This window comes from Ursus maritimus, unplaced genomic scaffold (genome assembly GCF_017311325.1).
Source record: "Ursus maritimus isolate PB19 unplaced genomic scaffold, ASM1731132v1 scaffold_19, whole genome shotgun sequence".
Lineage (NCBI taxonomy): Eukaryota > Metazoa > Chordata > Mammalia > Carnivora > Ursidae > Ursus > Ursus maritimus.
In genome coordinates, this window is record NW_024424341.1 from 56,619,718 (window position 1) to 56,633,615 (window position 13,898).

Here is a 13,898-nt window from a genome sequence, read left to right on the forward strand (position 1 = left end):
TGCCTTTTATGGACCGAAACCCAGACCTGCCCACAGACCGCGGCCAGTGTGACCCAATGGCCTTGAACTGGGGCCAGGGAGCTGCCTCCTCCCCCACAACAGCTGGCTCTGGGGTTCTCAAGATTTATTCAGGATGTGTTAACGGAGGCGGTGGGAGGATGGGGTCCCCGAAGTGGCAGGGGCACACACACAGGACCCTCCCCGCCCCCGCGAGGGAGGGGGGAGGCTCGCTTTTTCTTAAAAATATAAATGTATTTATCTGCATCATCACGTCCCTGGGGCACCCAGCTGGCCGGCCGGTGGGCCACAAGGCGGGGAGGGAAGAGGGCGTCAGGGCGCAAGTCTGAGCGAGGCCGCCGGGCAGGGGCGGGGGACGGCCTCACAGGGCTCCGTGCTGGGCCTGGTAGCGGGACAGCACGGCGCGGTAGTGGGACAGCTCCTGGCGCACGGCCACCACTTCCTGCCGCAGCAGGGCGTTCTCCTTCTCCAGGAAGGCCGCCCGTACCGATATCTGGTTCTCCTTGAGCCGCCGGGCGTCTCGGGACCTCTTGGCTGCCTCGTTATTCTTGTACCGCCGGCTCCAATACTTCTCGTCCTGAGGGTGGGGTTTGAGAAGGCACTAAGGGCCAGAAGGGCCAGGAGGAGCAGCTTTCCTTGTGCCTTCAAGGACCAAGGGGCAGCTAAAAGACCCTCTGGAGTGCTTCTTGCCCAGCAGTGGGGCCCAAAGAATACCAGGGCTCTCCTAGGATGGGTACCCAAGGGCCTGGTTGCTAAGGAGAGTAGGCCCCTAGCAACAGCTAAGGTGTGAGAGAGTTCTCCCCACTCCAAGCAACTGGGCTTCAAGTCTCCACTGTGCAAAGCGGACCCCACCACTGCTCGCTTGACAAAGGGCCTACAGTTAACCCCTGGTTGCTAAGGATGCTTGTTCCCTAGCAACGGGGCCTTCAGGGTCTGAGGGCTTCTCCCAGTAAAAAGCACTGCTTTATGCACCACTTTCTCAGATCCTGGTTGCTAAGGAAAGCCTAGGCTCCCTAGCGATGGGGTTTTGTGTCCCATAAATCCTCCCAGAGCTGGAGCCTTTTGACCTGGTTGTCAGGCAACTTCATCCTTCCCCAGCAATCTAAGCGGTCCCAATAACTGCTGCTAGTCTCTGACCCTCTGGCCTTGAATAGAGGCCAGAGAGCTGCCTTCTGCCCCACAGGCCCTGATTGCTAGAAGCGCTGTACCTTAGCAAAGGAGCCCATCCTGAGACCTCCCCACACCATTACACTTAGGGTTCCCCAGTCCTAGAATCTGGCTGTGGAGGAGGACCACTCCTTAATAACAAGGACCACCCAGAGCTCAAAAAGATGCTCTCCTCCCACCCCCATTCCATTAAAGCCTAGTTCCTGCTTACTAGGGTAAATCCCGTTTGGGCCCTGTGACAGGAGAAACCACTGGTCTAGACTGGGTTTACAGGTCAGTCCTCGGGGCTTCAGGTAATTATGGTGAAGTCTGGTGAGAGGAGCCCAGGCACCCCTTACTAGGGGAGACCCCAGAACTGGCCCAGGAAAACAACAACAACAACAACAACAACAACAACAAAACGGTAACTGCCCCAAATCAGAACGCGGCTCTGGCTGCTAATGGGAACTTGAAGGCTCTCACCCAGGAGCAGCCCAGGCCCAGAAAGCAAGGCCCAGAGGGGCTGGCAAAGTCTGCATCCTAGGCAGATCCAAGCACCCCGAAGAGTGCCCCAAATTAGAGATCAAAGGACCAGCCCCAGCCTGGCTAGGGGCTTAGAAGAAACAGACTGATACTGCTGCTCAGAGATGCTGTCCTTAGCAACAGGGCCTGGTCAAAGCTCCAAGCCTATCCTAGTGGGTCCAGCAGGGCTAGCTGAGTCTGCACCTCACAGTGATACCATCTTCATAAATCTCAAGCCCAAACCTTGGCACCTTGGCGCCCCATGGCTGTGGACGACTGATCCTTGGCTGCCGGTTTCAGAGAACCTGAGAGCTAAGCGCAGTGAGAAGCCCAGGCGTGTCTATGAGGAAAGGGCCATTCCTGGCTGTGGGACCTGTAAGGGCCATGCCTGCATCCTACATCCAGCAGTGCTCACCTTCTGCTCCTCCGGCACCTGGATCTTCCGGGCCTTCTTCATGATGGGCTGGGGCTTAAGCTCCTCCTCTGAGAAGCGATGTCTCCGAGGGTCAAAGGTCTCGTGGCCAGGAATGCTTGACAGGGCTAAATCGGCTGGGTCGGGTTCAAATGTCATCAGCACCTCCACAGTGTCTGGATCCACCGGGCTGGGTGTGTCCCGAGAGGTCAGGCCTTAGGGAAACAGAATGTGCTGCTTGAATGTGTATTTGGGGGAGGAGGGGTTCACAGAGGCTACCCCCTGCTCAGGTATCTCTTCCACCACAAGGAAGCCCCTTATGAGGTTTACCACAGAGCCCACCAGAGATCAACCTCTCTAATATAAAATATGAAGGTTCTTTAAGCTACAAAGGTGCTCAGACATCATGGAACCAATTCCACTTTTACAAACAGGGAAACAGGCCCAATTGTAACTGACACACCATAAGTAACACCGGAGCCTGCTCTATTGCTTCTGAAATCTCAGGCCTTCAGATTCGCAGTTAGCTCCTTCCCCATTATCTAGCCTGAATTCTGCTTACTGAATCCCTGACCAAAGCCTAGATCCTGGGCTGTTCAGGGAAAAGAAATCCAGTGCACTGAAAAGACTTCAGGTGAGCCGCTTAGGAGCTACCGGCCCCGAAGAGTAAGGGAAGAGAAGCAGAAATGACTGACGTTTTTGGAAGGTTGGTTCAAGAGAAGGGGCAGGGGCGGCCTGTGCCTTTAAGAGCGAGCAAGCCGGGGTCAGCTGAGGACACAGGTTCAGGGCCAGTCACGTGCGGGCGCCTGCTTTCCCGCCCCGCCCCCCCGCCCCCCTCCCAGCCGCCACGGGCGCCCTCTAGCTCCCCAGGCCACGCCCCCCTTCGCGTCACCGCGCGTGCGCGAAGTGAGGACCAGGGAGGAGGGAGGAGACGACTCACGTGGCGCGGGAATGTGCGCTGGGTACCGGAGGGCCCTGGTTCTGCCCCGAGGTCCGGCCAAGGGCAGGTGTGTCCAGGAATCCCCAACCTGCAGTCCGCCCGTGGAGACCCCTAAGTGCCCGAGGGAGCACACTTTTCCTTTTGCTCCCTGGGGTCTCTCAGCTCCAACCTCACAACTTCCAAAGATCCAGGCCCTCCTGGTCTCTGGGGAACACGCTGACAAACGGACCCCTGGACCTTCTCCGTCGCCACTGGGACACACATGATTCTGGGATCCCAGGCCCTTCCTCTCCCAGGAACATAGGAAGCTCTCGGTCCTCGCCTCAACGGAAGACCCAGAATGAAGATCCCCGACTTTTTCCCCTCCAGCAGACTCCGGGACGGACCCTAGCTCCTTTCCACTCGAGGACCCAGCAACTAGGGCTGTCAGTCTCTTATATCCTGGTGAAACAGAAGTCTGTGCCCGGACCTTGCTTTCTCCCCTGTAGAGGTCCTAGGAGCTACGGTCCTTCCCCACTCCACCGATTCCGGGCCCAGATTCAGGAGCGCAGTTCACTCCCCAGTAAATAATTCCGGTGTTCTGGAATCCCAATCCCGGCTCCTCGAGTATCCGGACCCTCAGTCACCAAGTCCCACAGCACAGTCCACACTACCGCCCGACGGGGCAGGCTTCCTGGAATTTGGGATCCCAAGTCCCTCATGTCCAATGGATCCAGGAGACCCAGTCCCTGATGCATTAGGGACAAAGAATCCGGACTCCTCTCCCAACATCTCGCGCCTAGGTAGACCCAGAATTTGGGCGCACAACCCCAGCCCCACCGTCCCGGGACCAAGTGCCGCACAGCCCTGCCCCTGAAGCCCAAGCCCCGCCCCGCCAGGGCCCTGCCCCGCCCCTGCCGTCGCACCTGCGCGGTGGCCGCCCGCGGCCCCGAGGGCAGCCCGGGTGTGGGCGTGCCCTGGGGAGGAACGAGGGGAAGCTGAGCCGCAGGAACCGGGCCCCGGGGAGGGTGCGGGCGTGCGCACCGGAGAGGGCGCCGGTGATGGGCCGCCGGGGGGCGGCGGGCTGGGCGGAAGCCCGTGTTCCAGTAAGAAGGCGTCCAGGTCCACGTACTCCACGTCGCCGAACGGCAGCGTCCGCTCCCACAGCAGCGGCGCCAACAGACCCGGGCCAGGCGCGGCCCCTGGGCGCCCCCGCGGGGACCCGCCGCCCACCACCGCCCCAGTTGGGGCATCCGCCGGGCCCGCCGTCTCCAGGCCCGGCCCCGGGACCGTGGCTGCCGGCAGAGCCGCCTTGCGCTCCTTTTCCTTCAGGAGACCTGCGGGCCAGGGAAAGACCGGGCGGGGTGGGAAGGAAGAGATGGAGAAGAGATCCCGAGACAGAGATACACGAAGAAAGGGGAGATAGAGTCCACGGGGCGGAGATCCAGAGAAAGAGGGGACAGGCGGGGGAGAGGGAGAGATAGGAGGGAAGGCAAGGACCCAAAGAGAAGAGACAGAGACTCAAGAGGGAAAGAGACCCAAAGAGAAGGTACAGACGGGGGCGGCAGAGACAGAGAGAGGGGGACAGAGACCGAGAGAGGGACAGCGACTCAGAAAGAGGGGAGGACAGGGACCCAAAGAGGGATAGGACACAGAACAGGGAAGGGATAGACAGAAGGGGGACGGAAGTTCAGACAGAGGTAGGTGGAGGGTTGAGCAGGTGAGAGGGAAAAAAATGACAGTTCTGTAATTTCTCTGTAGCCTACCCTCCAGCTCACTGTAGCCTCTTCTCCCCACCCCCACACCCTGTAAGGGGCAGGAAGGGGCTCTATTCCTGGGGCACATTCCTCATCCCTAGACTCCATGTGACCCCAGGAGGCCCCGCCCAAGCCCGTGTCACTACCGTGTGAGCATCCGACACACCCCCTCCCTCCTCCCTGGACCCCAGGGGTCCAGACTCTCAGGACCAAAGGAAGCGGGGGCTGGGGCCCAGACTCTTGGGTCCTCGGAGAGGAGGACTCTGGGGGACTCCTGGGTCCTCCTGGTGGAAGGACTTGAGCGCGGGTACTTGGATCCTGGGTGCTGAGGGATCTACCTAAACACCTTAGTAATTGGGTAGACGACGATTGGAGGATGGACTCTCCGCACGTAGGAGGTAGCCCCCCGCCCCAGCACTTGGGATAGATGGGGGCTAGAACTCACAGCTGGCTGGCTCTTTGGGTTTGCTGGTCCCCTGCAGAAGGCTCCGCAGCCCAAGCAGCGCTCCCCCGCCAGGGGGGGCCCCGGCTGGGCCGCCCAGCAGCAGGGGGGCCGGGGTCCTGTCGCTCACGGGCCGCGCCATCACCGGGCACCTGCCCGCAGGCTCACGGGCTCATGGAGAGGCGAAGAGCTGGCCTGTCAGTCAGCGGCACACTCCAGTGGTTCGGGCGAGTGCCTGCCCAGGGACGGGCGAGCGTAGCTTGCAAGCCTCCAGTATCCAGAACACTGCAAATCCTAGGAGTGACGGGGATTTGCAGTCCTCAGTGCAGAAACGTGCAACTCAGGAGGGTCCCTGAAGACCATGCAGTCCGAGTGAGGGGCTGATCAAATCAGGCAGCCGGCTCTTTGCAACCCAGAGTTCAAGGGGACACAAGGCTCCTTCTACAAGGTGGGCGAGCCTGGCTCTTGCAAAATCTGCAGCTCTCTCAGCGGAAGGCGCTTTGCAATCTGCACCAAGAGGTGTGCGCGGAGGGGCGGGGGAGGGGGCAAGAGGAGGCGGCCGCCTTGAGGCGTGGCCAACGCAAACTTCTTTCGCGGAAAAAAAAAAAAAAAAAAAAGCCAAACCAAAACACCCGACGCCACAGCGCGCACCCCTCCTCTCGGCCCCCGCCTGCCTCTTGGGCCAAGCACCCCAGCCGCGTGCCTCCCTCCGGCTGAAAGCGTGGGCCAATCGCGTCTTGACCCCTCGAGACGCACGGCCAATGGGACCCCTGGATCCGCCAAGGCCCGGGAGGGCGCGTGAGGGGTTCAGTGCGTGAAGTTGCAGTGCCTTTAGGTGGGAGGCGGGACCCTGACCTACATTTGCCCAATGGGAGACGGCACTGGGGGCGGGACCGTGACCCAGTTCGGGCCAATGAGGCAGGCGGGAGGGGGAAGCACATGGCTCTGCGCGTGCTGCCCGACGGGGAGGGTGAGTTGGGGGGGAGTGAAAGAGGCACCGCTTAAAGGAGCCGCCAGTCTAAATGACGGTTTTGGGAAACAGGAAGCCAAAAAAAAAACCGAGCAGTGAGGTTTAGGAAGAGGGAGACTGGTTTCTAGAAGAAGGCTGCTTCTTCAGTACCCAAATGTTTCCCCGCCGCGCCTAGAATCAGACCACTAAGAAACAGGAAGTATTCTGTCCCTTTAATAGCTTTGTTTTGGGGGTGACTCCCCTCCCCGTGTGGGGAGACTTGGAAAGGACAGGCGCAATCCTCGATGGGGAGTCTCAGCGACCGTGGGGGGCACCATCCACTGTAAAACAGACGACACCGGTGGGGGAGCGTTAGTTTAGGGCACGATAGGATGGACCCTGCAGAGGGTTTGCAGGGGGCGGGGGCTGGGCCGCGTAGGGCTCCTACCACAGGGAGGCCGCGAAGGGGGAACCCAGCCTGTACGAGGTCGAGAAGCTGGGGGAAACGCTCAGATTCTGGACCGGCACTGGATTTAACCAGCAGGAGGCAGCAGGAGGGTGGAATAAGGACGTCCAGCTTCAGCATCGGACCGAACTACGTGAAGGTATTCATGGGGTGGGGGGGTCTGGGCCAAACCATATTGAGAAGCTAGAGAGGTGGCCGTGAGATCACAGGGTCGAACCATAGGGAGGCAGTAGAAAGGGAAGGGGATTGTACCATGTTGATTTTCAGGAAGGGTGTGTGTGTCAGATTATGGAACAGCATGAGATTGTACCACATGGAAACAGGGAAGGGATCCGGGCTGTACCATTTTGGAAAGCCATCGTGATAGAAACCACGGCCCAGTAGGAAGCCAGGGAGCTCGCGTTATATACCAAGTTACAAGTTGCAAGCAGTGAAAAGGAAAGACAAATCACGGACCAGCAATGGTCTATGGCTTTGAGGTGGACTGTACCATTTTGACACATACGTAGAGGGGAGAAAGCGAGTGCGAGCTCAGGAGGCTGGACCATACAGAAACAGCAAAGGGGTGGGTAGGATTGTATCATATTGAGAAAAGAAGGCGAGACACATAGGCGAATTAGACCAAGACGTGCGGGGGGGGGGGGGGGGGATGGTGCAGACTGGACCATACCATGCAGTCGGTAATTGGGGCCTCGGCAGCGCCTCTCGGGGTGCCGCGGGTCCCTGTTGCCCCTCAAGGCCCTGTGGGCAAAGGGCTGCAGGGGCCGGCCGTTACCGCTGAGGCTCTGGAAGATCTGGGACGGAGGATTCTGGCTCAGGAGTCTCAGGGAGTGCATCTGCCGCGGAACGGGGTGGGAAACCGAGAGTGAATAATGCACGGTCCAGGCGAATGGTCACAGAGGAAGCCCCGCCCCCGGAGCAGGTGGGCGGGGTCTTATTCGGCCCCCGCCCAACCCCAAAGGTTGTGTGACCCTCCTAGCAGCCAGACAAGGAAGGAGGAGGAGCGTGGGTGAGGCCAAGAGGGATGCCCAGGCCAGGGAATGGGTTGGCCAGTCTGGAGGGGGCAGACAGAGGGTCACCTGGAGGGAGGTGATATTGAGGGCCCGGTCAATGAGGATCCAGGTGACAGTCTCTGAGCAGGGGGGTGTGCTGAGAGAGCCCTGATAAGTGATGAAGCCAAAGGATTCGGGGAACAGGAGCTCCAGGCTCAGGTCTTGAAGAAAGTAGGCATCATCTGCGGGAATACCAGGCTGGAGTGAGGAGCAGTACCCCCCTTGAACTCCCCTCCTGTGCACACACTGCTCCCCCCCCACCAATGCACCAGGGACTTACTCTTGTAGGAGATTCGGGTGATGGTGTCCCGGTTAAGGAGGCGGCTGAGGAAGGGGTTCGAGCTGCCAGCCACCTGTGTGGGGGTACGAGGTGAGGAGGTAGGAATCCAGAAGTCCAAGGCCCCAATCCCTTCCTCCCCCAGGACCCAGGACTCTGGGCCTCCCACATTCCCTCTTCCCCAGACCTGATTCCAGGCACCCAGCCCTTCCCTCCCTCAGAATCTTGCCTGGGCTCACATTGACAAAGAGGCTGAGAATGGCCAGGCCATTGGGGCCCCGGGAGGCGGCACTGAGGTTCCCGTAGAGTTCTTGGTTGAAGTGGATGAGCTGTACCTGGGAGGAGAGTACAGAGTGGGGTCCCCTAGCAGAAGGGGAGGAGAGAATGGGTGCAGCTCTGGACCCCTGGGGTCCCAAGTCAGGTTAAAGATTAGTGCTTTGGGGGGGGGCAGTTCTGTGAAGGAGGGTGGGGTGAGGCATTAAGAGAAAGGTCAGGCGGGAGGAATTGGGTCAACTCAGGGTGAAGGTCAAGGGTCAGAGGTCAGTGGCCACCACCTCAGCAGAGAAGCCCTGGTGGTTGATCTGGTGTTCAGAGCCAGCTCCATCACGTGCTCCAAATAGCAGTCGCAGTTCACTGAGTCGGTGGCTATAGAGGAGGGGACCCCCAGACACATTGACCACGGGTCGGGGTGCAGGCAGGAAGGAGACATGGCGGCCGGTGTTGTACAGTGTTCCCCGGAGCTGCAGGAGAGGTGGAAGCCGTCACAGGGACAAAGAGGGAAGGTCTTTTGCCTCCTGTGTTCCACTCCTACATTTCCTGCTTCCACCAATCATTTAATCATTCAGCATAGTTGGAACACCAGTGACTTCCCAGGGTCTGTTCTGGCCCGTGACAGGTGCTCGGTATCGGTGAATTTATTCAACTAACAAATATTTATTGAGCTGCTACTATGTGCCATGGATGCCAGGAGGAGAGCAATGAACAATTAGACAAAAACCCTGGGCCTCATGGAACTCGCGTCCTAATGGAGCAGAGGTAGACAATAAATAATGAACCATATAAGTAACGGCTTAATTAATTACATCTTATGCTCATGCGGGGGAGAACTGAGAGCTCTGAGAAGGTAAAATGGGAAACCCAGCCTAGATTGGGGTAGGGGGTGGTGGGATGAGGAAGGGCCTTCATGAGAAAGTGACATTTGAATGGAGACCTAAAGGATCAGTAGGAATTCGTTGCAAAGAGCAGGGAGAAGGGCCTTCCGGGAAGAGGAAACAGCAAGTGCAAAGGCCCTGAGGTAGACTGTTTCAGTGCTAGTGAAGGGGCCAGTGGGACCAAGATGATAGGAGCCAGATGGTACAGGGCCTTGTGGGCAATGATGGGATGTTCTGTATTCTTATTTAAATAATTATTTGATTATTTAAATATAGATATATATAATCTCATACCTGGCACAGTGCCAGGAACATAGTACTTGCTATTTAGGTGTTTGTTAGTATTACTTATCCCAATAGAAAGGTTTTGAGCAGGAGAGTGGCATGATCTGCTTTGTGTTTTTAAACATCTCTCTAGCTGTGGGGTGGAGAATGGATTGCAGTAGGCAGAAAACCAGGCCAGCTAGCACACTCTGGCATCCATCCAGGTGCAAGGTGACGGTGGGGGCAGTGGAGGAGACACAAAGTGACAAGATCTGAATGATATTTAGCAGGGAGACTAAAAAGGACCCAGGCTGGACATGGGAATGAGGGCGAGAACGGGTTGGGAATAGCACCCGGATTTTGGCAGGGGCAGCTGAGTGAAGAGGGGTGCCAGCTCTTATAGGAAATGGGATTGGAAAGTGGGCAGGAGCCTGGATGCTAGGACCACACTGCCTGGGTTTGAATCCCAGTGCTGACACTTCAGCTGTGTGACCTCAGACAAGTAACTTAATCTCTGTGCCTCAGTTTCTGCAGCCTTAAAATAAGGTGAATAGTAGCATCTATCTCATGGGGTGGTTGGGAGGATTAGCAAGCTGATCAAGCTTTAAAAACCCTGCCTGGCACGGGGAACAGTCTGTTACCATTGCTTTTACAGACACGGAAAAACTAGGAAACCACGTTTGGGGAGGAAAGAACAGGTGATCTATTTTAGAGTGTAAGGAGCCTCCTTTCCACCCAGTGTGTACCCCTCCTTTCCCCAGGCAGGCCTTCCACCTCAGCACCCCACCCCCACTCATGCCCACCCCCAGGGGATTCGGTAACCCCTCCCCGCAGGCCCCTTACCTTCTCTCCCCCAGTGCTGAGTCTCAGTGGGGGCAGAAAGGGGTCATAAAGGACCCTCTTCAGCTCCACATCCACGGGGCTCTGCCGCTTCCCCACAGCACACAGACTCCAGGCTGCATTCACCAGGCCCCAGAAAGGAGGCCCTGGAGGCAGGGGTGGGGCAGAGAGGAAAGGGGGTCAGAAATAGGGACTGTATCCCAAAGCTGGGATCCGCTAAAAAGGCTGTGTTTTGGACTCCCAGATCTCAGGAGAGGAAGAGCAGGGGATGGGGGCTCCTGGGTCTGAGGGAGGAGGGGGCTGGGATGCAGAATCCTGGGTCCTAGAAGAATCCTGGAGGAGTTTCCAAAGACCATCTAGCACCCTTCTTAATCAAACCGATCTTCAATTAAGTCATTGGGGGGAAGGAACTACAACTCCCAGCAGCCCTGAGGGTAGCCAGCCTACTCATCCGCAGCCTGCCTGCCCCAGAGCCCATGGGAGTTGTAGTTCTTTCAGTCTCCCTTGTCCCACAGCTGGATGATGAATGTACCGGGGAGAGGAGTTGCAGGAGAAGGCTGGACAAGGCAGGGGACCCGGCCAGTGAACCTCTGGTTCCCAGCAGCAGCCAGACCTACCTGCCTTTTTCCCTGCAAACCCACACACACGCTCTCTCTTGCACCCCCACGCTCCTTCCTTCCACTCACTCCCACTCACTACTTGAAATGCGCATTTATAATGTCCCATGGTGAGCTGCTGGGGTTCAGAGGCTGGGCCCGACTCCGGAGGGAGGGAGGAGGGAAGGAAGGGGCTGGGACTCCTGGGTCCTGAGAGGAGAGGGCTCCTGGGTCTGAGGAAGGAGGCACCCGGCAGCCCCGACTCCTGGGTCCCCGCCCTGGCTGCACCTGGCACGAAGTTTCCCTGGAGATTATCCTTGTAGCTCCACCAGTCCTCGGGGTCAGGTGCAGGTCCAATGTGAGCTGGGGAGAGAGCAGCCTGAACCCCTCTCCTTGGCACCCCACCCCCACCTCTCCGTCAGGAGCTCCCGCCCCAACCCCCGGGCCTTACCTGCTGCCCCCAGTGCGGCCCAGAGTACCAGCGCTCGAGGGGCGCTCAGACGAGCTGCAACCCCCATCCCTGGGAGGCCTCTGAGCAACCCCTTCCCAATGCCCTGGCCCCCTCTCTCAGCTCCTCCTTCCCCCCTCTGTGGGACCCTGTCCCTCCAGGACTTCCAGCCTGCCTCTCCTCCCTCGAGGGAGTCCCGTTCCCCAAACACCGAGGCAGCGGGGGGACTGAGACCCCCCAAATCCACTCCTCTCTGCTCTCCCCGCTCTCTGTGCCTCTCCTCCTTCCTCTCCTCTTTTCCCCAACCCTCCAGTCTCCCTCTACCTCCCGATCTTCCTACTCCTTTCTCTGCCTCCTGTTCTCCCCGGGGTTACCTCCTGGTTTCTAATCCACACCCCCTCTTCGCTCTCTTTTCTTCCAGCTCCCCCGAGCCACCTAACCCCATGTCTCCATCCTGCTTCTCTCTCCTCCTCCCGGTCTCCCCCGTCTCCAGCTTCTTTCTCGCCCAGTCTCCCCACCTCCTCCTCTTCTGCCTCTCCTGTTTCTCCGTCTCTCTCTTCCCTCGTCCCTGCTCCCTCCTCCCCCTCCCTCTCTGATCTCTCTCTGGGTGTTATTTAATTTTTTTTTTGTCGTTGTTGTTGGGGGCACAGCAGCAAACACTCCTCGGACTGGTGGGAGGGGGGTGCCCAAGGGGCAGGATGGAGGGGTCATCGGGGGCTGATCCCCAGCTTCCAGCTGCGCGGGGGTGAGGGGCGGGGAATGGGGGGGGGTGGCCCGGACACCTGGGGCCCGGAGCTGGCAGTTCCCATCCTCCGCGGAAGGGAGAAGGGGGGGCGCTTAAGGTGGAGCTGGGGGAGTCCTCCAAAGTCTCGGTGCCCGGGGCCGCCGGCGCCGGAGGATCCGGGGTCCTCCGGCTCATGGGGACCCGGGTTGGAGCCTGCCGCAGCACCTGCAGCCCCCGCCCAATGCTCCAGTCGGCCTCGGCTGGGGGCCGCCTTAACGGGGCTGAGGGATCCCCTGGGAGACCAGGGTGCGGTGCGGGCAGCTGACCAGGAGGGGGAGGCAGAGACCTGGAGAGGGACAGAGCGCCGGGAGGAGGAGCCGGGGAGGCCGAGGCGCGGCCGCCGGAGATGAGGTCGGAGAACTGCAGAGGCTCAGGAAGGGAAGGGGAGCCCGAGGTAGATGCGGGGTGCCATGGCGGAGGGAGAGGTGGGGGGTCGGGGACGGGGTGTGGGCGAGAGAGACAGAGACACACAGTGAGAGAGAGATACGGGTAGAGTGATAGAGAGAGAGGGAGAGATACTGATGGAGGCCGAGGGAGAAATACAGAGACACACACTTAGCCATAGGAGCAGAGACACCCAGCCCACGGGTCAGAGACGCGAGAACAAGCTGCCAGGCCCGGGGGTGGGGGTGGGGAGAGACAGAAACCGAGAAGAGATCCAAAGACAGAGAGACACAGCCAACCCCAAAGAGAGAGACATAGAAAGGCAGAGAAAGAGGCACACACACACACACACACACACACACACACACACACGTGCCCATCTCTGAGTAGAGACCCTCATGTAGAGAAAGAGATCACCAGAGAGGAAGAGATGGCAGGGACCCAGAGACAGGGAGAGAGAAACAGACCAAGGGACATCAAGGGAGAGCACAGAGTCAGAAAGACAGGCATTCAGATAGAGAATTGGGACCTAGAGATGGAGGGGACAGAGACAGCCAGAGAGAGTCAGAAATGGACAGAGACAGAGAAGACTCAAGAACGAAAGGTATGTACTATGTACTGCTTATCCATGGCCGCAGAACAAATTACCCCAAAACTCAGTGGCTTGGACCAACAAGCATTTACTGTCTGTGAGTTTGGGAGTGGCTTAGCTGGGGGGCTCGGTTCAGGGCCTCACGTGAGGGTCCAGTGAGGCCCTTGACCAGAGTGCAGTGACCTGGAGGCTCGACTGGGGCTGAGGAGCTCTTCCAAGCCTCTCTTGAGGGCTATAGGGGTGCTGGCGTGACCTCACAACATGGCTGCTGGCTTCCCCCAGCGACTGATATGAGAGAGAGAGAGAGAGAGATGTCTTATATGACCTCATCTCCAGAATCACACACCATCACTTCTATTTTACTCCGTTCATCAGAAACGAGTCACTAACTCTGGCCCACACTCAGAGGGAAAGAGATTAGGCTCCTCCTTTTGATGAGAAGAGTATCCAAGAATTTATAGGTTTGTTTTATTTTTTATTTTTTAATTTTTAAAAAAGATTTTATTTTTTTTTTAAGAGAGAGAGAGGAGAGAGCACAAGCAGGGGAGCGGCTGAGGGGAGAGGGAGAAGCAGGCTCCCCACTGACCAGGGAGCCCTATGCGGGGCTCGATCCCAGGATGCCAGGATCATGACCTGAGCTGAAGGCGGACGCTTAACCGACTGAGCCACCCAGGTGCCTCTATAGGCTTGTTTTAAAACCTTCACAGGTTGGGGCCCCTGGGTGGCTCAGTCAGTGAAGCGTCCGACTCTTGGTTTTGGCTCGGGTCATGATCTCAGGGTCATGGGATCAAGCCCCTTGTGGAGCCCCGTGTCGGGGCAGTGGAAAGTCTGCTTGGAATTTTCTCTCTCCCTCTCCTCCTGCCCACGCGCCCCCCCCCC

The 13,898-nt window shown here is 58.5% G+C and overlaps 2 protein-coding genes across 3 annotated transcripts; both read right to left on the reverse strand.

Moving 5' to 3' along the window:
* Positions 1-109: 109 nt before the first annotated feature.
* On the reverse strand, positions 110-6,049 carry LOC103657239 (D-box binding PAR bZIP transcription factor). Its single transcript, XM_040634262.1, has 4 exons — positions 5,220-6,049; positions 3,944-4,354; positions 2,102-2,313; positions 110-595 (listed from the first exon to the last, which is right to left on the reverse strand). Exons 1-4 carry the CDS (start codon positions 5,356-5,358, stop codon positions 380-382), a joined length of 978 nt encoding a protein of 325 aa, XP_040490196.1. The 5' UTR covers positions 5,359-6,049; the 3' UTR covers positions 110-379.
* Positions 6,050-6,383: 334 nt separating this feature from the next.
* On the reverse strand, positions 6,384-11,793 carry CA11 (carbonic anhydrase 11). Of its 2 annotated transcripts, none has more exons than XM_008684511.2 (9): positions 11,263-11,793; positions 11,100-11,174; positions 10,219-10,331; positions 8,515-8,700; positions 8,200-8,295; positions 7,964-8,036; positions 7,711-7,865; positions 7,302-7,467; positions 6,384-6,506 (listed from the first exon to the last, which is right to left on the reverse strand). In XM_008684511.2, the coding sequence occupies exons 1-9, from the start codon at positions 11,327-11,329 to the stop codon at positions 6,481-6,483; spliced, it is 957 nt and encodes a 318-aa protein (XP_008682733.1). In that variant the 5' UTR covers positions 11,330-11,793; the 3' UTR covers positions 6,384-6,480. The 2 variants fall into 2 exon arrangements, with proteins under 2 accessions (XP_008682733.1, XP_008682732.1); XM_008684510.2 differs by having other exon boundaries at positions 10,219-10,361; positions 11,263-11,792.
* Positions 11,794-13,898: the final 2,105 nt, after the last annotated feature.